General features: G+C 41.3%; 1 protein-coding gene across 2 annotated transcripts in view; it reads left to right on the forward strand.

Moving 5' to 3' along the window:
- Nucleotides 1-5,747, forward strand: part of KIAA1143 (KIAA1143 ortholog) — a 49,176-nt gene extending 43,429 nt beyond the window's left edge. The window contains exons 4-5 of one of the 2 annotated variants that reach the window (XM_058182901.1): nucleotides 4,749-4,784; nucleotides 5,577-5,747. In XM_058182901.1, coding sequence (XP_058038884.1) covers nucleotides 4,749-4,784; nucleotides 5,577-5,596 — 56 coding nt within the window. In that variant the 3' untranslated portion in view covers nucleotides 5,597-5,747. The remainder of the gene's footprint in view (nucleotides 1-4,748; nucleotides 4,785-5,576) is intronic. The other variant, XM_058182902.1, reaches the window with a different exon arrangement.
- The last annotated feature ends 18,500 nt before the right edge of the window (nucleotides 5,748-24,247 follow it).

Here is a 24,247-nt window from a genome sequence, read left to right on the forward strand (position 1 = left end):
TATTTTGTGGTGTACTTGAGAGAACCAATCTACAATCTGTATTTTGTGGTGGTGCTCAAGGGAACTGAAGCAGGGGCCATCTCCCTCCTCCCCAAAAAGGAACCCTTGCCTGCCCCTGCAACACAAGGGGTAGATGGCCGGCACACATCCTTGCTTGGAACCAAAAAAAAAAAAGATAGGGTATTTATAATGCCTTTGTAAAACCGCAAGGAAGGAGATTGGAATGAGAAGCAAGGAGGTAGGGAAGGAGGGGGGAGGAAAGGAAGGAAGGAAGGAGTCTGGTGGCTCAACAGACTAAGACAGTCTGTTATTAACAGCAGCTGCTTGCAATTACTGTAGGTTCAAGTCCCACCAGACCCAAGGTTGACTCAGCCTTCCATCCTTTATAAGGTAGGTAAAATGAGGACCCAGATTGTTGGGGGCAATAAGTTGACTTTGTATATAATATACAAATGGATGAAGACTATTGCTTAACACATTGTAAGCCGCCCTGAGTCTTCGGAGAAGGGCGGGATATAAATGCAAATTTTAAAAAACAATTGTATTTCGTTAAGGTCACCACGAAATAAAAAATGTTGATCTTCCAATATTTGAGGGGCTGCCCCAAGAAGAGGGGGCCAGCCTATTCTCGAAAGCACCTGAAGGCAGGACAAGAAGCAATAGATGGCAACTAATCAAGGAGAGAACCAACCTAGAACTAAGGAGAAATTTAAGAAGGGAAGGAATCTGCATCAATCCTGGATCCATTGAGACTTGAGCTCAAAGAAAGCAATTTTATGTTCTGTTTTGTCATAGACAGGACTTCTTTGGCAATTCAAGTTAACATTGGTATTCTTGAATTGTGAGCTCTTAGGAAAGTATCCCCTCCTTGTGTGTTGCAAACAGCCATTTCCAGTGCACACAGGAGTCGGTGAGTGCCTTGTTCCTGGGGACCGTCTTGCCTCACAGGCTGACCATGTTCTGAGTGCTTCCCTTTAACCCAACATGCCAGCGCTTTCTGCCTCCTGTGCCCATGCCCAGGGGGTGGGGCTGATGCAGCAGGATGGCCCCTCACTGGCTTCAGGGCAGCTGTATGGGTCAGATCTAAGGCTGACTGCGTTCCGGCCTGGATGTCCACCACAAGCCTCCATGCCCTATTTGCTTGGCTTCACAGTATGCGAAGCTTCCCTTTTACAGAGACCACCCTTGCAGTATGGCCACCTGCAACACTGTCAATCTCTTCCCCCTCCCCTTGTTCCTTCTTGAGCGCAGAGGAAGGAAGGAGATGGGAATGAGGAGCAGGGAAGGGGAGGGAGGGAGGGAGGGAGGGAGGAAGGAAGGAAGGAAGGAAGGAAGGAGATGGGAATGAGAAGCAAGGAGGTAGGGAAGGGGGGGGGGAAGGAAGGAAGAAAGGAGAGCAACTTGGTTGGAGATGCCCCAGTTCACATAGTTCTGCATCAAACCTGGATTCATTGAGACTTGGGCTGAAAGGAGAAAGCAACTTTGTTGTTCTGTTTTGTCACAGACAACTTTGTTGGCAATCCAAGTTAACATTAATATTCTTGAATTGTGAGCTCTTAGGAAACAGCTATTTCCAGTGGGGAAAACAGAACAAAGCTGGGGAGAGGGAAGTATTTTTCTTTGCTATATTTCCAGTCTGAATTAGTCCATGGAGGGTCCCTACAGGAAAGCCCTTTTAAAGATTATGTATTAATAGAAAAGCAACTAACTCAGCTCTGTTCCTAAACAGTAAACCTGTTGCACATAAAAAACAGAGGACCTCTGATCAACTATCAGCCACCATTTTGACAGTTTTGCTGTACTGTTGTCTGTGAACATCCCCACCAAATGCAAGCATGAGATAAATTGAGCCTGGTTTGGTCTCAGTCTTTTAAGTGGCCACAAACTAATAACAAAAATGGCATTTGGTCACAAGGTGAGAAGGCATCAAGAAATGTTTCCTCTGTTGCGTTTGAGCATCCAAGAAGGGACAGGAAAGGACAAAGGGAAAGGGGAAAAAGAAAAAGAAAAAGAAGGAAAGAGGGGAAGAGAGCAAAGAAGGAAAGGGGAAGGAAGAGGGAAGAAAAAAAGACAAGGGGGAAGGAAGGAAGGAAGGAAGGAAGGAAGGAAGGAAGGAAGGAAGGAAGGAAGGAAGGAAGGAAGGAAGGAAGGAAGGAAGGAAGGAGATTATAATGAGAGGGAGGGAGAGTCTGAGGAAACTCCTGCCTTAGCACTTGGCCATTACCAGCCCTACTGCCCTTTCGCCATCCCCTTGTCCCGTCCTCCTGACCTCTCCTGGTAGTCTCCCATCCTATCGCTGGGGATGCTTTTGTTACAAAGCTGGGTCTCCTTGAATGGAGAGGGAGTGGGCCTTCTTCTGACCCACCCACTTTGCCTTCTTGTACACACCATGAGCAACCTGGCGTAGGAGAGTGTACATAGAAGAAGCAGCCTCGAGGAGGAGTTAAGCACAGCTGGGCAGCCCCTTGGGGAAGGCTGGGCTGGGCACTTGTGCTCCATTGCTCAGGGCTCCGGGCAGCCTGCACTGTAGTCCAGAGGTCCTCCGCATGGCCTGAGAGGGACAGCAAGGCTCCTTTGGTAGACGAGGGTTTGGCGCTCGCCCTGGTCTCACCTTCCTCTGCTGGAGACAATGGATCCCCCAGCCCCATCCGGGCCACCACAGGTGCCCCCAGACCTGAGTGACTTCGAGCTGGTCATGTCCATCCTGTCCATGCTCCCCCGGACCCTCGAAGTCAATCACAACCCTGATGTGGCCCTCATTGAAACTGAGTTTGACATCCCTGTTCTAAAACATTTGTATGGCTATCTTTGTTTTAACCAATTGTACTCTGTATTTATTGTTTTAGTTTTTTTATCTGACTTTTATTGCTTTACAAAAAATTCAAGGTGGTGAACATACATAACAGTCCTTTCTCCTGCTATTTTTCCCACCACAAACAACTGAGTTGGGCTAAGGATTAGCAATTGGCTCAAAGTTATTCAGCCGGCTTTCAACCAAAGAGGGGTTGAACTCCACATCTAAAGTCAGTCCACTTTTAAGTAACAAGAACAATCATTCCGGCTGAGATGGCTAAAATCTCAGCCTTTTTGAAAGACACTACACAAGAAAAATATCTAACTGAATGGAAAAAATGGATTGAATATGCGCAAAATAGATATCAGATTAAGAGATTTCAGATTGCTTTTGAATGATTAGGATGTATTTATCTTTGATTTGTATGGGGGAAGTTAGGATTTGAGATTAAGGGGAGGATTATAATTTGTGTTAGGGAAAATTTAGCGAATGATTGTTTTTTCTTTTGAACTATACCTTGCGTTTGTTCTGGGAAGTCGGGGGGGGGGGAGAAGGGTGGTTTTGGAGGGGAGGAGGGGATGGAGGGGGGAGGGGGGAAAAGGGGGTGGTGAAAATTTTTGTAAAAACTTTTTCAATTAAAAAAAAAAAGAACAATCAGTCCAATGAATAAATGGGCCATACACACATCTTTCCAATGCTATAATATTAGTCTTTTGACCATAGTAAGGGCACAGAGAACCCATTTATGCTTTCTGATTCTGAATTCCATATACAAGGATATAGTTCAAAAGAATATTATCCTCTGAAAATTGAAAATTTGTCATTCAATTATACTTCTGTAATCCACTACTTTTACCAATGCTTGTAAGTAAAGGACAGTGATGATGAACCTTTTCGGCACGTGCAGAAACATCGCATGCGCATGCCCTCATCAGGGCCATGCTCTGAAAAAGCCGAACTTCTGGGTTCTAGCACGCATGCATACCCAACAATCAGCTGGCCAGCATGGGTGTGCATGCCAGTTTTTGGCATTGCCGCATGCAGAGGGGATTGCACTCCAGAAACTTCCAGATTCTGGCATACAGGCACACCCGACAATCAGCTGGCTGGTGTGCATGTGTGCACCTGTTTTCCGCACTTCTGAATGCATGAAGGACAGCTGATCCTTGCACATGCATGCACACCAAAAACCCAGAAAATAAACAGGCAAGGCCATGCATGCTGGGCGACATGGCTTCGTGTGCCAATTTGGGCACACATGCCATAGGTTCGCCATCATGGGTATAGGATATTGCAGAAACATGTTTTAAAGAAATATATCTAGCAAATGCTATTTTGACGGTCCATTTCTATATAAATGTGGTAGAGTTCAATAAGATCTAGATAGTATTTTTTTTGTTCTATAACTCTTAGTTTGAAATCCATTGACACTCTTGCTATAGCAAGTGAAAAATATCCCGTTGTCTAGATTGGGAACTATGGCCCTTTTATGATTTGCTGGCTCAGGGATTTTCAGGAATTCTGGGAGTTGAAATCCACAAGTCATAAAGGGGCCTTAGTTCCCCACCTCTGGGATAGTATAGATATCTAATTATTTCATTCATTTCTTAACATTTGCATTTCAAATTGATTTATTGAATACAAATATCTATAAAAAGTAATCATTTTTTTTTAATTTTAAAAATGTAAGTTGTTTTAGTATCTCAAGTGTCTCAAGCTAAAAATGCTGCTGATCTAAACAAAGTTGTTAACAAATTTAACTGCAAACACAAGCCAAATTGGGGCATACCTATTAAGTAACAATTAGTAGACAGTGTAAGCCTCCCCTATGAAAGCCATACTTGTTTCTGTTCATTTTCGGATGGATAATTTATCATGTATGCTATTAAAATATCCAGTTGTATATCCAATAATGGTCAAGTTCAATAACTGAATCTTTTAATATCTCTAATAGCCATGTGTGACCAACAGTCTGTGATCCTACTCTTGGGTAAGAAACCTCTTAGAAGGTTTTAAACATTTTGTCAATGCCTATATCTGTTAGAAACCATGTGGTTTCTCTCTCATGCTATTTGTTGTAGGATTCTCTCATAATTTATAATTTCATTTTTATAGTTTATATATTGTGTTCTGATCTTTTATTGTAGCATAAATAAATTTTGATTGATTAAATGTATAACCTATAACGTATCAAAAACAATCCCAAATAAAATCATTTGGAAGGAATAATAGTCAATTCTCTCCCCCTTCAGAGCGAAAAAACAATACCCTTCCATGCTGAACACTTTAAGCCCAGGCCTGGGGAAAGAGACATATTTTGATATTTTTTTCAAAGAGTGATAATATGTCATCAAATCTCCATAGTAAATGCTGTTCTAGAGGGCAGGTAACAATAAGTCCATCACCATTATGGGGCATCAAATTTTTACCAGTGTTAAATTGCTGAGTGAAGCTTTCCCAAAATTATATTTTGGGATCTAACAAAATATAATCAGTATATAACTGATGGACAAAATGGAATCTCCCATCAAATTAATTCTGGCTGGTCAAAAGCAATTGTTAGGATCATAATAAGTGATTCGATTTTATGTGATCCCTTTCAAATAATTTCTAGAATTTGATAACAGAACAGATAGCTCTTTCCTCTCATCCCCACTTGTCAGCCTCTTGAGATAAACCAGACAGGAAACATGGCCAGATAAGCTAATTCTGCTTCATTGTAAGGAGGGATTAACGGAATCTTGCAAGCCTGAAAGTATATTTTTTCTCTTCTCCTTTACAGCTCAAGAAGTTAAGAACTAAGAACTTAGTTGAAAATTACAGACCAATCTCTCTATGCTGCGTTACCTGCAAAGTTATGGAATCCATCTTCAACGAATACATTACCCTCCACCTAGAAACAAACAACCTACTCTCTAATAAACAATTTGGTTTCAGAAAAAAATTATCATGTAATTTACAACTTCTTCACTGCAAAAATATATGGACTATTAATCTTGATCAAGGCAAAACAATAGATGCAATTTACATAGATTTCTGTAAAGCTTTTGACTCAGTGGTACACGACAAACTTCTCAAACTAAAATCCTATGGCATCTCTGGACCCCTCCACAATTGGATAATAGCGTTCATATCAAACAGACAACAAGGGGTCAAAATAGGCAGTGCCCTATCAAATCCTGTTCCTGTCAATAGTGGCATTCCCCAAGGCAGAGTTCTTGGACCAACAGTCTTCATATTATACATTAATGATCTCTGTGGCCATATCACAAGTAATTGTGTTCTCTTTGCTGATGATGTCAAACTGTTTAACACTACAAACAATACAGCTACCCTTCAAAAAGATCTTGACTTTGTGTCAGAATGGTCTAAAACCTGGCAACTCCAAATCTCAACCAGCAAATGCTCTGTCTTACACATTGGAAAAAAGAATCTAAACACTAAATACAAACTTGACGAACATTATCTTACTGATGACCCCCACCCTGTCAAAGACCTTGGAGTCTTCATATCCAATGACCTAAGTGCCAAAGCCTACTGCAACTACATCGCAAAAAAGGCATTAAGAGTTGTAAACCTAATCTTACGTAGCTTCTTCTCCAGAAACACTACACTACTAACCAGAGCTTACAAAACATTTGCTAGACCAATTCTTGAATATACTCACCTGTCTGGAACCCATACCACATTTCAGACATCAACACAATTGAACGTGTCCAGAAATATTTTACAAGAAAAGTTCTCCACTCCTCTGAATACAACAAAATACCTTATGCCACCAGACTTGAAATCTTGGGTTTAGAAAACTTAGAACTCCACCACCTCCGATAGGACCTGTGTTTAACTCATAGAATCATCTATTGCAATGTCCTTCCTGTTGAAGACTACTTCAGCTTCAATCACAACAATACAAGAGCAAACAATAGATTTAAACTTAATATTAACTGCTCCAATCTTGCGGCCAAAAAGAGGCTTAGGAATTTTTTTAAGTCATCTTTTAAGGGGTTTTTAAAGGGTGGGAGGGTTAGGATGGGTTGGGGGGGTAACCCATCAGGGGTAAAGTTGGACCCTGCCAGAGCTCGCAGCTTGGAGGTTATAAGTCTGGAGAGGAAGGAGGAGGCTGGATCTCAACCGTATATGGGCTTTTCCATCGGCACGGTACACAGGAGGGGCGGATATGGCGGAAGTGGGGGTCCACATCAAGTTCGGGGAATGCGCGCTCACTGTTTACGAGCAATCGCGCACTCCGGTCCCCCTGGCTTTACCCGTTCCCCGAGTGGCTGGAATCCCTAGCACCTGGACCTTCAGCTGATGTTGTGTAATGCCAGGTCCGTGATAAATAAAGCCCTGCTCATACTTGACCTTATACAGGAGGGGGGTGCAGACCTGATGGGCATTTCGGAGACCTGGTTGGGCACGGAGGGGGGGTTCCCCTTATTGAGATGTGCCCGCCAGGCTTCCGTGCATTTCATCAACCGAGGGCCTAGGGTAGGGGTGGGGGGGTGGCGGTTATTATTAACAAATGTCTTGAACCAAGGGAGGTCACTGTGCCGCAGATCGCCGGATGTGAATCTCTCCTTGTGAAGTGGGGTCTGGGGATGCAGGTGGGTCTGCTGATTACGTACCTGGCTCCTTGCTACATGACAGCAACCCTGCTGCTTGAGGTGATAGCCGGGACGGTGGAGGATACCCCCAGACTAATGATTATGCGGGATTTCAACCTGCCGTCGGTAAGCGAAACCTCGATGATGGCTTGGGAGTTCATGGCCTCCATGACAGCCTTGGACCTGACCCAGTTAGTGAATGGTCCCACTCACATCGGGGGAAACACTCTGGACTTGATTTTTGTCTCAGGACAGTGGCTGAATGATCTGGAATTGGGGGATTTAGTTATTGAACCCCTGTCATGGTCAGATCATTCACTCCTTCAACTTGACTTTCGAACCACCAACCCACACCGCAGGGAGACAGAACCGGTTCGCTGATTCCGTCCCAGGCGCCTGATGGACCCAGAAAGGTTTCTGACGGAGCTTGGGCCATTTCCTGAGGACCTAGCCCGCGGCTCGGCTGAAGAACTAGTTGCTGCCTGGGAAAGGGTGGCGATGGGGGCTTTAGACCGCGTCGTGCCTTTGCGGCCTCTGACCCAGCGCCAATCTTGATCAGCTCCCTGGTATTCTGAGGAGCTGAGAGAGATGAAGCGCTGGAAAAGCCACCTAGAGCAGTGGTTCTCAACCTGTGGATCGGGACCCCGTTGGGGGTCGAATGACGATTTGCCAGGGGTTGCCTAAGACCATCGGATATATGGGAAGTATACTTGCGAGTCGAAGAATTGCGCTCCAATGGTTGACTCCACAAGCCAGCTGCAGGCTCTTCAAATTGCTAGCCGAATTCGGCTTGAGGCGCAATGAATTAAAAAAGAGAGAAATCTTTGCTCTGATGTCTCCCTCTCAAGCCAGCTGCAATCACTTCCAATTGCTAGCTTAATCTGGCTTCAGGCGCGATAAACTTAATAGGGGAGGAGTCTCCGCTTTAATGCCTCCGTCCTCAAGGCAATCGCAAGCAGGGGTCAGTTCTCTCGCCTCTCCTGTTCAACATCTATATGAAGCCGCTGGGTGAGATTATCTGTGGTTTTGGGGTGGAATACCATCTGTACACTGACGACACTCAGCTGTACATTTCCACCCCTAACCACCCCAATGAAGCCGTCGACGTGATGTCCCGGTGTCTGGAGGCCATACGGGTCTGGATGGGGGAAAAACAAGCTTCAGCTCAACCCATCCAAGACAGAGTGGCTGTGGATGCTGGCATCCTGGTACAGCCAGCTTACTCCATCGCTGACTGTTGGGGGCGAATCATTGGCCCCCCGGGGGAGGGTTCACAACTTAGGCGTTCTCCTGGATGATCAGCTGTCCTTAGAAGAACACATGACGGCCATCTCCATGGGAGCTTTTTATTAGGTGCGCCTGATTCGCCAGTTGCGTCTCTTTCTTGACCGGGATTCCCTACACACGGTCACTCATGCCCTTGTCACTTCCCACCTGGACTACTGCAATGCTCTCTACATGGGGCTCCCCTTGAAGAGCACCAGGAGGCTCCAACTGGTCCAGAATGTGGCTGCACAGGTAATAGAAGGGGCATCACGATGCTCCCATATAACACCTCTCCTGCGCAGCCTGCACTGGTTGCTGGTGGTCTTCCGGGTGCAATTCAAGGTGTTGGTTATCACCTTTAAAGCACTCCATGGCACAGGACCGGGTTACTTACGGGACTGTCTACTGCCACCTATAGCCTCCCATCAGCCTGTGCGCTCCCATAGGGAGGGCCTCCTCAGGGTGCCGTCAGTCAAACAATTTCGACTGGTGGCCCCCAGAGGGAAGGTCTTCTCTGTGGGGGCTCCAGCCCTATGGAATGAGTTGCCTCCGGGGTTGCGCCAACTCCCCAACCTCCGGTCTTTTAAATGCGAGCTCAAGACCTTTTTATTCCACTGTGCAGGGCTAGCCTGATGAAATTTTTAAGTGAGGTTTTAGGATGGTTTTATCTTAGTTTTAATTCTATTTGGCTATTTTATAATCAGTTTTTTTAATATGTTTGTAATTTTTGTCTATGTCTATGTTTTTTACTTGGCTGTAAACTACCCTGAGTCCTTCGGGAGAAGGGCGGTATAAAAATCTAATAAATAAATAAATAAATAAATAAATCTTGATTGCAGAAAATATGACTTCAGTAACAGAGCTGTTAATGCTTGGAATACACTACCCGACTGTGGTTTCTTCTCAAAGTCCCCAAAGTTTTAACCAAAAACTGTCTACTATTGACCTCACCCCTTTCCTAAGAGGTCTATAAGGGGCATGCATAAGAATACAAATGTGCCTACCGTTCCTATCCTACTGTTTCCTTTCATTATATACAATTTATATAGTTATGCTTATACTCATATATATACTTATATGTTGTATAGATACTTCATGCTTATGTTTATGTATGCTGTTATGACAAATAAATAATAAATAAATAAAAATAAAAAAGTTGGGGGCTTCCGGTGGCTTCCGTCTTCCCCGGAGGATGCCTGGAAAGGCGCCCCGAACAGAGATCCTGTAAAAGCTGGTGAAACAGCGAAGAACAGCCGTTAGCCAGCTTCAATGCTTTCTCTGGGTGAAAGAGTTTAGCGAAGAGCGGCTGGAGAGCAGAAGATTGCCCCAGGGGCTCTGCTTTGTTATGCGGAGCCTTGGAGGGGAGCCTGCCTAACCCAGCCCTGCTCCAGACTTGGCTCGATCCTGCTAATTAGGCAGGACAAGAGGAAGATGTCCACCTCTGCTCAATTGATTCCGTTTTGAATACTGGATGCAGACGGGACAAATACAAGCGATCGATCACTGGGGAAGAAAGAAGAGAGCTGACTTCTACTTCTTTCAAAAAAAGGAAAAAACTTTTTCTCACTTTAAATTAGTGAAGGAAAAATGGCGTCTGAAAAGAAGTGGATTGGAGGCTGCTTGTGAGAGAAAGCGAAGTTCGTCTTTGTGGATTCTAGCTGAATTGAAGCTCTCCATAGGAAGCAAGGTGAAAGTTTTTATTTTACAACTTTAATTTGAGACTTCATTTAAATTAGAATGGCTTCTAAGCCACCTAAAGTCCCCATATCGAGGAGGGGTCTGAATCTAACCTGGAAGATATGTTAAAGGAACAGAACAGAGTTTCTGAAGAAAGATTTAAGGAACTTATGAATAATATTTATGAGGTGAAGGACCAGCTTAGAGAGGAAATTAAAGAGAATAATAAACAAATTAGAGAAGATTTATTGATGGCATTTCAAGCTTTGGCAAAGAATTTGGAAGTAATAGAAGATAAAGTTGAAGAAATTAGTCAAACAAATCAGTATTTGGAAAATAAAGTGGGAGAACTGCAAAATAAATTGGATAAAAATGAAGATCATGTGGTGGTGTTACAATATAAGGCGAGGGAGAAGGCTTTGAGAATTAGGGGCCTTCAAGAACAGAAGGAAGAAGATCTTTAAAAAGTTATTTCAGAAGCTTTAGCTGAAATGTTAGGACTGGACCCTCGAGATGTTGCTTTTCAAATTGATAAGGCATATAGAGTTAATTCATGGGTAGCGAGGCAGAAAAAGCTCCCAAGAGACATTGTAATTTACTTTTTGACCACCACAATGAAAAATCAGATTTTGCAAGTTACATACCAAAAGAAATTACAAATAGGAGAACAGGAGGTGTTGGTCCTGAAAGAGATTCCTGCTAAAATGTTAAAGGATAGGAGGGATTTTATATTTTTTACACAAGAGCTCAAGAAACATCAGATTCAATACAGATGGGAGGTGCCAATCGGTTTAACAGTGTTTTTTCAGGGTAGGAGATACCGAATTTATACAGAGCTTAAAGCAAAAGATTTTATTTTTAATGTGTTGAAAGTGGATGTAGAAGCAGTGGATAAAAGCCTTCAAGAGGGACAAATGAGAGAGGAGGTTGAAATGGCACCTGTGATGTCATTATCTCAAGAACAACCTCAAGAACAAAGAATGACAAGGAGAGCTATTAGGCGTAAGGAGAAAGAGGAACAACTACAAAGAAAGGAATGGGATATTACTTCTGAAGCCATGAGAGGAGCTAGGCCGAAGAGTGAGAGCTTTCAGCTGATTGCTCAAAGGCTTCGAGAAGCCAGTGATGGCAAATAAATTTCTGACATGGAATGTTAATGGTTTGAACTCAGCACAGAAAAGAAGAAAAATATTTCATTATTTGAAACAATTTAAAAATGATGTGATTTGTTTGCAAGAGACACATATAAAATTATCAGATCAGAAATATTTGATTAACTCAAAATTAGGTAAACATTTTGTTTCTTCATCTCCGAATAAGAAAAGTGGTATAGTGATATATTTGAAATTAAATATACCAGCTAAATTAATCGAAGCAGATACTCAAGGAAGATATATAGCTTTTGAATTGGTATTAAAAGGAAAAAAGACTCTTTTGTTAGGTATTTACGCACCTAATCAACAAGAAGAAAAATTGTATAAATTGTTACATGAAAAATTGACTTCTTGGGATTTTAAAACTTTTATTATATTACGAGATTTGAATGGTGTAATGGATATTAAAAAAGACAAAAAAAACCTCTTTCTAAGAAAATTCCTACGCATGCAAGATTGCCCAAATCTTGTTTTCAGATGATGGAAGATCTTGAGTTGAGAGATATTTGGAGAATACAGAATTTTGAAGACAGAGATTACACTTATTTTTTGGATAGACAACAATCTTTTTCACGTATTGATTTTATATTAATTACTAATGACTTGCTTTCTAGGGTTCTTCTTTCTTCTTCTAAGAAAACGAAGATATTTCCAAGGTGTTTAACTGATCATAGTCCAGTATGGATGGAATTGCAACAAGAAAGAGGCAGAAGATCATGGAGAATAAATGAGAATTTGTTTAAATATGAGTATAATGTAAATCAATGTAAAAAACAAATGAAAGAATTTTTTGATTATAATTTGAATAAGGGAACTTCGATAGAAATGGTATGGGATGCCAGCAAGGCCTTTATGAGAGGTGTTTTAATATATATGAACAATAGACAGAGGAGAAAATTACAAAAACAGCGTAGGTATTTAGAAGAGGAAATTCAGAGGAAACAACAATTATTGGTATATAATCCACATGATTCAAAAATTAGGGATGCGATAAGGATATTATAGAGTCAATTTAATATATTAATGGCAGACCAGGTGGCAACAAATATACAATATGCTAAACATAATACTTTTTGTAATGCTAATAAATCAGGGAGGTGGCTGGCTTATATGTTAAGGAAAAAACAGAAAGCACGTACTTTTGAAAGAATTGAATACAAGGGTAAAGTGAGATTTCAACAGGATAAAATTAAAAAAGCTTTCCTGGAATATTATACAAATTTATATGCTAGAGATACAATATTGAATATCGATATTGATAAATATTTGAAAGAATATAAGGTCAAAGGTTTAACTAATGAACAAAGGGAAGAGTTGAATCGGCCTATAACTTCTGAGGAAATTATTTTGGTAATAAAGCAATTAAAAATAGGGAAATCCCCGGGCACAGATGGACTTACAGCAATATATTATAAAAATTTACAGGATGAGATAGTTGGTCCACTTACGGAGTTATTTAATCAGATAGAGATGGGAGGGGGAGTGCCACCATCATGGAGGACTACTTTTATTTCACTGATACCAAAAGAGGATCAGGATTGTACAAAGCCTGGGAATTATAGACCGATTTCACTCTTGAATAATGATTATAAGATTTTTGCGAAAATAATGGCAAATAGGTTAATGGAAATTGTACAACAAAGGATTCATACTGACCAATCTGGTTTTATAAAAGGGAGACAAATTAGGAATAATGTTAGGCAGATAGTGAACTTATTGGAATATTTGGAAAGGAAAAATCAGATTCCGGCAGCGTTTATATTTTTGGATCCAGAGAAAGCTTTTGATTGTTTGCACTGGGAATTTTTATTTAAATTAACAGACAAAATGCAATTTGGAAATGGTTTTATAAGAATACTTAGGGCAATTTATGAAGAGCAAATAGCTCAGGTAATAATTAATGGTAGTTTGACAGATAGTTTTAGAATTGTCAAAGGAACGAGGCAGGGGTGTCCTTTATTACCTTTATTGTTTATTTTGTCTTGGAACCTTTATTGGATAAGATAAGAGAGTTAAGGGAGATAGAGGGTATTAGAATTAGAAGACATGAATACAAAGTCAGAGCATTTGCAGACGATTTGTTGACTCAGCCTATAAATTCAAGTGTATATTTGTTGGAAGTAATTAATCAATATGGAAAGGTCTCATGGTTTAAAGTGAATCAAAATAAAACAAAAGTGTTAACCAAACATATGATTAAGAACCAGAAAGAAAAACTAGAGGAAATAACAGGATTTGAAATTGTAAAAAAGGTTAAATATTTAGGAGTCTTTCTTACTTCATCAAATGTAAAATTGTATAAGAATAATTATGATGTGTTATGGCAAAAAATTCAGAAGGAAATGAATACTTGGAAAAAATTACAATTATCTTTGTTGGGGAGAATAGCAGCTATAAAAATGAATGTTTTGCCTAAATTCTTGTTCTTGTTTCAGATGATACCAATAATTAAGAAAGATAAAAATTTGGAAGAATGGCAGATTGGAATTAATACATTTATATAGGAAGGGAAAAAAGCGAGAGTTAAAATGAAAATAATGCAAGATACATGGGAAAGAGGAGGATTAAAAATGCCTAATTTAAAATTGTACTATGAAGTAGTTGTTCTTTCAGTAATAAGTGATTGGTTTAATTTGATGGAGGAAAGGATTTTGAATATAGAAGGTTATGATTTATTATATGGTTGGCATGCATATTTATTGTATGATAAGAAAGTAGATAAAGCTTTTAAGAATCATGGGTTGAAAATTTCTCTTCCGCGTGTCTAGAAAAAATTGGTATACTGAGGAGCTGAGAGAGATGAAGCGCCGGAAAAGATGCCTAGAGAGTTGTTGGAGGGCCAGCTGTTCTGAATCTGATCGAATAATAATAATAATAATAATAATAATAATAATAATAATAATAATAATAATAATAATAATAATAATAATAATAATAATAATAATAATAATAATAATAATAATATTTTAATTTGTATACCGCCCTTCTCCCGAAGGACTCAGGGCGGTGAACAACCAAATAAAATACAACTCAAACACATACAATATTAAAAACAACCCTTAAAAAACTTATTCAATTGGCCAAAAAATTTAAAATACAAATTACACCCTATAAAATTACAGAAATTTAAAACCCATTAAATTAAATTAAAATTTTAAAAATCAAGCCAGTCCAGCCATACGAAATAAATAGGTTTTAAGTTCACGGCGAAAGGTCCTAAGGTCAGGTAATTGTCGAAGTCCAGGGGGAAGCTCGTTCCACAGGGTAGGAGCCCCCACAGAGAAAGCCCTCCCCCTGGGGGCCGCCTCATATTCAGACCTACCTAGTGGCGATAGGAGCAGTGAAACGTGAGTATTTCTCCGCTCTTATTGCGTCGGCAGGTAATCGCCCAGCAGCCTTGTTTAGGGTGACCCACTCCCTTCTTACCCAGGGAGCTAGAAAGGACCCCTTGCAAGGTCTTGCTGAGGATTTTGGACATTATCTGCACGATAAAATCGCTCAGATTCAGGATGGGCTGGACACAGATTGGGTAGATTCGGACGGGATGACAGAGGTGGATCTTGAGGCTGTCATCTGGGAGGAGTTTGACACTGTGGCTCCCGAGGACATGGACAGGATACTGAGGAGGCTGAATGCAACCACATGTTTATTGGACCCGTGTCCTTCCTGGTTGGTACTGGCCACACAGGAGGTTACATGAGGCTGGCTTCAGGGAATTGTTAACGCTTCTTTGAGGGAGGGTGTCTTCCCTACCGCCTTTAAAGAGGCTGTGGTGAGACCCCTCCTCAAGAAGCCCTCCCTGGATCCAGCTGTTTTATCGAATTATCGTCCGGTCTCCAACCTTCGTTTTGTGGTGAAGGTTGTCGAGAGTGTGGTAGCGCATCAGCTCCCTCGGTACCTGGATGAAACTGTCTATTTGGACCCATTCCAGTCCGGTTTCCCGCCTGGATACAGCACAGAGACGGCGTTGGTCGCGTTGGTCGATGATCTCTGGAGGGCTCGGGGCAGGGGTTGTTCCTCTGCCCTGGTCCTATTAGATCTCTCAGTGGCTTTCAATACCATCGACCATGGTATCTTGCTGCGACGGCTGGAGGGGTTAGGGGTGGGGGGCACCGTTTTTCGGTGGTTCTCCTCCTTCCTCTCTGACCGGTCGCAGACAGTGTTGGCAGGGGGGCAGAGATCGACCGCGAGGTGCCTCTTATGTGGGGTGCCACAGGGGTCGGTTCTCTCGCCTCTCCTGTTCAACATCTATATGAAGCTGCTGGGCGAGATCATCCGTTGTTTTGGGGTGCGGTGTCACCTGTACACTGATGATACACAGCTGTACATTTCCACCCCTAACCACCCCAATGAAGCCATTGAAGTGATGTCCCGGTGTTTGGAGGCCGTGCAGGTCTGGATGGGAAAAACAGGCTCCGACTCAACCCTGCCAAGACCGAGTGGCTGTGGATGCCGGCATCCCGATATAATCAGCTGATGCCATCGCTGACTGTGGGGGGGCGAGTCATTGGCTCCCACAGAGAGAATCCGCAATCTGGGCGTCCTTCTGGATGCACGGCTGTCGTTGGAAGAGCATATGACGGCCATCGCCAGAGGAGCTTTTTATCAGGTTTGCCTGATACGCCAGTTGCGTCCCTTCTTAGACTGGGATTCCCTATGCACAGTCACTCATGCCCTCATCACTTCCCACCTGGACTACTGCAATGCTCTCTACATGGGGCTCCCCTTGAAGAGCACCCAGAGGCTCCAACTGGTTCAGAATACGGCCGCGCGGGTGATAGAGGGAGCGACTCGTGGCTCCCTTATAACACCTCTCCTGCACAGGCTGCACTGGCTTCCAGTGGTCTTCCAGGTGCAATTCAAGGTATTGGTTACCACCTTTAAAGCGCTCCATGGCATAGGACCGGGTTATTTATGGGACCGCGTGCTGCTACTGGTGGCCTCCCATCGACCAGTGCGCTCCCATAGGGAGGGTCTCCTCAGGGTGCCGTTGGCCAGACAATGTCGGCTGGCGACCCCCAGGGGGAGGGCCTTCTCTGTGGGGGCTCCAACCCTCTGGAACGATCTACCACCAGGTATCCACCAACTCCCTGATCTCTGGACCTTTCGACGCGAGCTGAAAACATTTCTGTTCCATCGCGCAGGACTGGCATAATGGTTTTTTAAATGGGTTTTTTATTGGATTTTTATAGTTTCCAGCCAAATTTGAATTTGTGTTTTAAATTGGTTTTAATTTTTGTATCAGTTGTTTTATTCTGGCTGTAAACCGCCCTGAGTCCTTTGGGAGAAGGGCCATATAAAAATTAAAATAATAAATAAATAAATAAATTATAAAATTCCTATATGGGCAAGTCCTCGGCACGCAGTAGAGAATATAAATATAGAACAGGAACAAGAAATTATTACTTATAAAGATATTTTATATAATGAGTGGGGAAATCTACAACTAAAATCTTTGGATACATTAGAAGAAGAAGGGAGGAATTATACTTGGTTTCAATATGGACAGTTAAAGGCTAGATGGAAAGAAGATCAGAAAATTGGTATTATTCAAAATGAAGAAAATTTGGTTAAACAAATTAGAAATCAAACCCAGGGGTATATAAAGAGATTGTATAATGTGTTGATAGAAATAGATTCTGAAAGAGATTTAATAAAGGATTGTATGATAAAATGGGCACAGAATATTCAGGAACCAATAATGTTGGAAACATGGGAAAAATTTGGGTTAGAAATGTTAAATTTACGCAAGCGCAGAATTTAAGGGAAAATTTTTATAAGATGTTTTGTAGATGGCATTTAGATCCTAAGAAATTATCATGTATGTATCCAGATATGCAAGCGAAATGTTGGAGATGTAATTGTGGTGATGCTACATATTTTCATGTATGGTGGACTTGTAAGAAAATAAAGTCTTTCTGGATAAGAATTTGGTGGATTATGCAGAATGTTTTGAAGAAGAAAATAAAGCTCCTACCGCAATTTTTCCTTTTGGGAATAACAACAGACTGTACAGTGTTTGAGACTAAATTGATTTTGAACTTAATAACAGCAGCAAGACTGTTGATTGGACAATATTGGAAGAAAAAAGAATTACCCACAATAGAAAAATGGATATTGAAAGTTTCCAATTTGGCTGAGATGGCTAAAATCTCAGCCTTCTTGAAAGACAGTACCCAAGAAAAATATCTAAACGAATGGAAGAATTGGATTGATTATATTCAAAATAGATAGATTAATAAATTTCAGATTGCCTTTGAATGAAGGATGTTGTTTTTGATTTTAAAGGAAGAAGTCAGGTTATGTGAAAGGAAGGATTATAATTGTGTTAGATTTTAAAAATTTAATGTATGACTGTTTGTTCATTGAACTATACCTTGTGTTTGCTCTGGGAAATTGGGGGGGACGGGGGTTTTGGAGGGAGGGGGAAGGAGGGGGGATGGGAGGGAAGAAATTTAATTGTTGTTGTAAAACTTTTTCAATAAATAAAAAAAAGTTGGGGAGAAGTGGTTTCCTTTCTGAACCATTTGCTCCATCCAATTCCTACTGCATGCTAAGTTAGCTTTTTTTGGACCATTCATTTGGCTGTTTCTCTTTACTATGTCTCTCAAGGTGATTCCCACATACAATTACATAAACCACCTGCTCAGTCCATGCACTTTCTGTTCTTAACAGGATTGTTAATGGACCCATTGAATTTTTCTAGTTTCATATCATTAAACAAAATAGAGTGTTGCCAACACCATTTATTCTTGGGAATAAACTTCTTAATCCGCATCCCTTTAGCCTTAAATTTAACAAATTAACAGAGTTGGAAGGGACCATGTAGGTCATCTAGTTCAACCCCCTGCCCAAGCAGGAGACCCTACACCATTTCCAATGGTGGGATTCAGCCAGTTCGCACCATTTCGGGAGAACCGGTTGTTAATTTTCTGAGCAGTTTGGCACTCTGGCTGTTGGGAAAAATTATTAGGGCAGAGAACTGGTTGTTAAATTATTTGAATCCCACCACTGACCATTTCTGATAAATGACCATCCAGTCTCTTCTTGAAAGCTTCCAGTGATGAAACTCCCACAACTTCTGAAGGCAAAATAAAGAAACTTTACTTATTTCTAGATGTTGGCAGGTCTGTTTTTTTATTTTTTCCAGTATCTTCCCAGGTATTGACGTTAGACTGATTGGTCTGTAATTTCCTAGGTCTGTTTCTCTCCCCTCCTCCCTTTTTTTTTTTTTTTTTAAGATGGGAAGCACGTCAGCTCTTTTTCAGTTCTCTGGTAAATCCCCAGTGCTCCAGGATTTTTGAAAAATGTGGTACAGTGGTTCTGAGATAACATCTGCCAGGTCCTTTAGAAATCTGGGATGTAATCCATCAGGTTCCAGTGATTGGTATTCATCAAGATCAGACAGGTGTTCTTTAGGAGGTTTTCATCTTTGGTTTCATGCATTGCTGTAGCAACATAATGGTCCTTTATATACATTTTTGAACAGTTTGTATCCTTCTATCAGTATGTTCCAGTGATGGGTTTCATTCCACCAAATTAACCTCTCATTAACTGGACAACTAATGAATGTTCAACTGACCCAATCCATACTACACTATACAACGCTGTTACAAACCTAGGTCTTGAACAACTTGTAGCTAACAATACAAGACTCAACAACTGCCTTGATCTCATCTTCTGCAACAATTCAAACTCAATTTATGGGCTACAAATTAAAGAACCTTTTTCCAACAGTGACCACTGCATGATTGATTTTCGTCTCAATATACGTCCATACTTAAATTATCATAACAACAGTACTCCCAACTACAACTTCAAAAAAGCCAATTACGACCTTATAAACAACGATCTTTCATTTCTGGACTGACAAAATTTGTTTGCAACCTGCATATCCGCTGAAGACCACTATAGAGTCTTCCTACTTGAAATCAATAGAGTCATTAAACTATATGTACCACAAAGGACTACCATGATCAAGAAAAACAAACTACCCATATCAATAAAAAAGCTTCAATCAAAAAAAAAATCCCTCTGGAAAAGAAACAAAAAAGGCTATGTTACAAATTTCAAAAACTGCTACAGAAACATATGCAACCAAATAAAAACTGAATGCACAAATTACCACACCAAGCAAGAAGAGAATCTTCTGAGCACAAATTCCAATTCGTGCCTTTTATAATTTTGTTAACAATAAACTTAATGACTCTAGATCCATCCCACCACTAAAAGATTCTAACAACAAAGAATGCAATGACGAAACAGTTAAAGCAAACCTCTTCAACATTTTCTTTGGCTCAGTTTTTGTTAACTCCGATAACACATATCTGATGTTCCACAAACGTACCAGCAATGATTATGATGATTTAACTCATATAGATTTCACAGAAGACAACGTTGGAAAAGCTCTTCACAACTTAAAACCATCGCTATCTATTGGACCCGATGGACTGTGCGCATACTTCTTAAAAAAACTTTCCATTAATATAGCAGAACCCCTAAGTATTATCTTTGAAAAAGCTTTCACTACCAGTTCTCTTCCCAAACTTTGGTCACTAGCCACAGTCATCCCTATCTTCAAAAAAGGAGACCCCAGCTTAGTCGAAAACTACAGACCGATCTCCCTTTGCTGTGTCACCTGCAAAGTCATGGAATCTATCATCAACCAATCCATTACCTCATACTTAGAAACAAACAACCTACTCTCCAACGAACAATTTGGTTTCAGAAAAAAATTATCATGTAACTTACAACTTCTGCACTGCAAAAACATATGGACTTCAAATCTTGATCAAGGCAAATCAATAGATGCAATCTACATAGACTTCTGCAAAGCTTTTGACTCAGTAGTACACGATAAACTTCTCCTAAAACTAATATCCTATGGCATCTCAGGACCCCTCCACAAATGGATATCTGCTTTTCTGTCTAACAGACAACAAGTGGTCAAAATTGGCAATGCTCTATCAAATCCTGTTCCTGTCAAGAGTGGCGTTCCTCAAGGCAGCGTCCTTGGACCAACACTCTTTATACTATACATTAATGATCTTTGTGACCATATCTCAAGTAATTGTGTTCTCTTTGCTGATGATGTCAAACTATTTAACATCACAGACAATACTTCTATCATTCAAAACGACCTTGATCATCTAACCGCTTGGTCTAAAAATTGGCAGCTCCAAATTTCAACCAGCAAATGCTCAGTCTTACATATAGGAAAAAAGAACCCAAACACTAAGTACATACTAGATGGACATTACCTTACAGATGACCCCCATCCCGTTAAAGACCTTGGAGTTTTCATGTCAAATGATCTAAGTGCCAAAGCCCACTGCAATTACATAGCAAAAAAAGTCCTAAGAGTTGTAAACCTAATCTTGCGTAGTTTCTTTTCCAAAAACACCACACAGAGCATATAAAACATTTGCTAGACCAATTCTAGAATACAGCTCGCCTGTTTGGAACCCTCACCACATCTCTGACATCAATACAATTGAACGTGTCCAGAAATATTTTACAAGAAGAGTTCTCCATTCCTCTGAAAACAATAGACTACCCTATCCCACCAGACTTGAAATCCTAGGCTTAGAAAACGTGGAACTCCGTTGCCTTCGACAAGACCTAAGCTTAACTCACAGAATCATCTATTGTAATGTCCTTCCGGTTAAAGACTACTTCAGCTTTAATTGCAATAATACTAGAGCAACTAATAGATTTAAACTTAATGTCAACCGCTTTAATCTAGATTGCAGAAAATATGACTTCTGTAACCGAATCATCAGTGCTTGGAATACTTTACCTGACTCTGTGGTCTCTTCCCATAATCCTAAAAGCTTTAACCAAAAACTTTCTACTATTGACCTCACCCCATTCCTAAGAGGACCATAAGGGGCGTGCATAAGCGCACAAACGTGCCTATCATTCCTGTCCTATTGTTTTTCTTTTCTTCTTTCTATATATATGCTTATACCTCCTTATATTTACCCATATATGTTTATATACTATATAATCTTTTGTATGATTCCTACATATATTGTTGTGACAAAATAAATAAAATAAAAATAAAATAAATAAATTTCTGTAATTCCAACTATATCAAATCTACCTTCATGTATTAATAGTTCAAGTTCACCCTGTTTGTTTCCCAAACTTTGTGCATTTGCATATAGGCACATGAGGTCTTTATGTCTAACTCTGGATATGCTTCCTATGTCTCCTATTTGGTATTTGAGTTTGTCTTCTTTGACATCCCTCCTTATCTCATTATTTGATTTGTTTTCTAGGGATTTTTGCTTGGAATTAGATTCTGAAGATTGGTCCCTCTCCCCTCTCAATTTTAGTTTAGAGCCCTTTTGATAACCATATGACTATCATTAAGTATAATTGTTGATGAACGTATCTTTTCTTTTATGTATGCTGAGAGCATATGCACCAAGACAAATTCCTTGTGTGTCCAATTACACTTGGCCAATACAAAATTCAATTCAATTCAATTCTATTCTATTCTAAAGTTGAGCTAGACATTTTTTTTATATTTTTAAACAAACATACATAAAAACATAACACCATGTTCAATTACAAATACAAATAGTATGTCGGTTGATTACAAGTCTTTTGTGCATTTGTGCATTTTCACCATATTCATAGTTTGTAGTTAACCTAATTTCACATTTTATCAATCTAGTATATTTTTTTTTCCTCCTTGATCATTAACTATGGCTATTTCTTTCCTCACTTCATATAAAATGTTCTAAAATGTAGGTTAATTTATATTGTATCATTCATTTCATTCATCCTGAATCAATCTCATAATAATATATCTTTATGTTGTATTTTATATATTTCTACAATTCTTGTATTATAAATACCTCTACCAAATTTCATTACCATATTTTTTGTCTAAGGTCTGGAGGTCGGGGAGTTGATGAAGTCCTGGAGGCAACTCATTCCAGAGGGCAGGAGCCCCCACAGAGAAGGCCCTCCCCCTGGGGACCACCAGTTGGCATTGCCTAACCGATGGTACCCCGAGGTGGCCCTCCCTGTGAGAGCGCACAAGTCGACGGGAGGCTGTGGGTGGCAGTAGGCGGTCCCGCAAGTAGCCTGGTCCTAATCCATGGAGCGCTTTAAAGATGGCAACCAGCACCTTGAATTGCCCCGAAAGACCACCGGGAGCCAGTGCAGGCCGCACAGGAGAGGTGTCACATGGGAGCCATGAGGTGCTCCCTCTATCACCCGTGCGGCCACATTCTGGACCAGTTGGAGCTTCCGGGTGCTCTTCAAGGGGAGCCCCATGTAGAGAGCATTGCAGTAGTCCAGGCGGGATGTAACCATGGGCATGGGTGACTGTGCAAAGGGAAACTCGGTCTAGAAAGGGATGCAATTGGTGAATCAGGCAGACCTGATAAAAAGCCCCCCTGGCGACGGCTGTCAAGTGATCTTTTAGAGACAGCCGTGCATCCAGGAGGACGCCAAGATTGCGAACCCTCTCTGTGGGGGCCAATGACTCACCCCCAACAGTCAGCAATGGAGTAAGCTGACTGTACCGGGAAGCCGGCATCCACAGCCACTTGGTCTTGGAGGGTTTGAGCCGAAGCCTGTTTCTCCCCATCCAGACTCGTACGGCTTCCAGGCACCGGGACATCACTTCGACGGCCTCGTTGGGGTGGTCTAGGGCGGAAATGTAAAGCTGGGTGTCGTCAGCCTACAGGTGATAACGCACCCCAAAACCACGGATGATCTCACCCAGCGGCTTCATATAGATGTTGAACAGAAGAGGCGAAAGGACCGAGCCCTGTGGCACCCCACATAAAAGGCACCTCGGAGTCGACCTCTGCCCCCCTGCCAACACCGTCTGCAACCGGTCGGAGAGATAAGAGGAGAACCACCGATAAACGGTGCCCCTCACTCCCAGCACCCCGAGCCACCGCAGCAAGATACCATGGTCGATGGTATCAAAAGCCGCTGAGAGATCTAATAGGACTAAAACAGAGGAACAACCTCTGTCCCGAGCCCTCCAGAGATCATCAACCAACACGACCAAGGCCGTCTCTGTGCTGTAACCGGGCCAGAAACTGGACTGGAACGGGTCTAGATAGATGGTTTCATCCAGGTACTGGGGGAACTGTTGTGCGACCACACTCTCAACAACCTTCACCACAAAATGAAGGTTGGAGACAGGACAGTAATTTGCTAAAATGGCTGGGTCCAGGGAAGGCTTCTTGAGGAGGGGCCTCACCACCGCCTCTTTCAGGGCAGCAGGGAAGACACCCTCCGTCAAAGAAGCATTAACAATTCCCTGAAGCCAGCCTCGTGTAACCTCCCGGGTGGCCAGCACCAGCTAGGAGGGACACGGGTCTAGTAAACATGTGGTCGCATTCAGCCTCCCCAGTAACCTGTCCACGTCCTCAGGAGCCACAGTATCGAACTCATCCCAGATGGGAACATCAAGACCATTGTTTAATAGCAAGGACTCTCGTATAAAATGTCTTCTAAAGTTCCCCTGTGTTTTTACTTCCTTGTACCATAAGAAGTCATGCCATCCCAACAACAAATCATATCCTTCTAAAGTCAATATTCTCGTATTTCTTAATATTATCCATTCCTTGATCCACGTCAAATTTGTTGCTTGATAATATAATTCCCAATTAGGCAATCCAAAACCTCCTCGTATTCTGGCATCTTGCAACAATTTTAGTTTTATCTTTGCTTTTTTGATTTGCCAAATGTATTTCATCACTATTTTATTCAACTCT

The sequence above is a fragment of the Ahaetulla prasina genome, chromosome 4 (assembly GCF_028640845.1).
Source record: "Ahaetulla prasina isolate Xishuangbanna chromosome 4, ASM2864084v1, whole genome shotgun sequence".
NCBI classification, from domain to species: domain Eukaryota; kingdom Metazoa; phylum Chordata; class Lepidosauria; order Squamata; family Colubridae; genus Ahaetulla; species Ahaetulla prasina.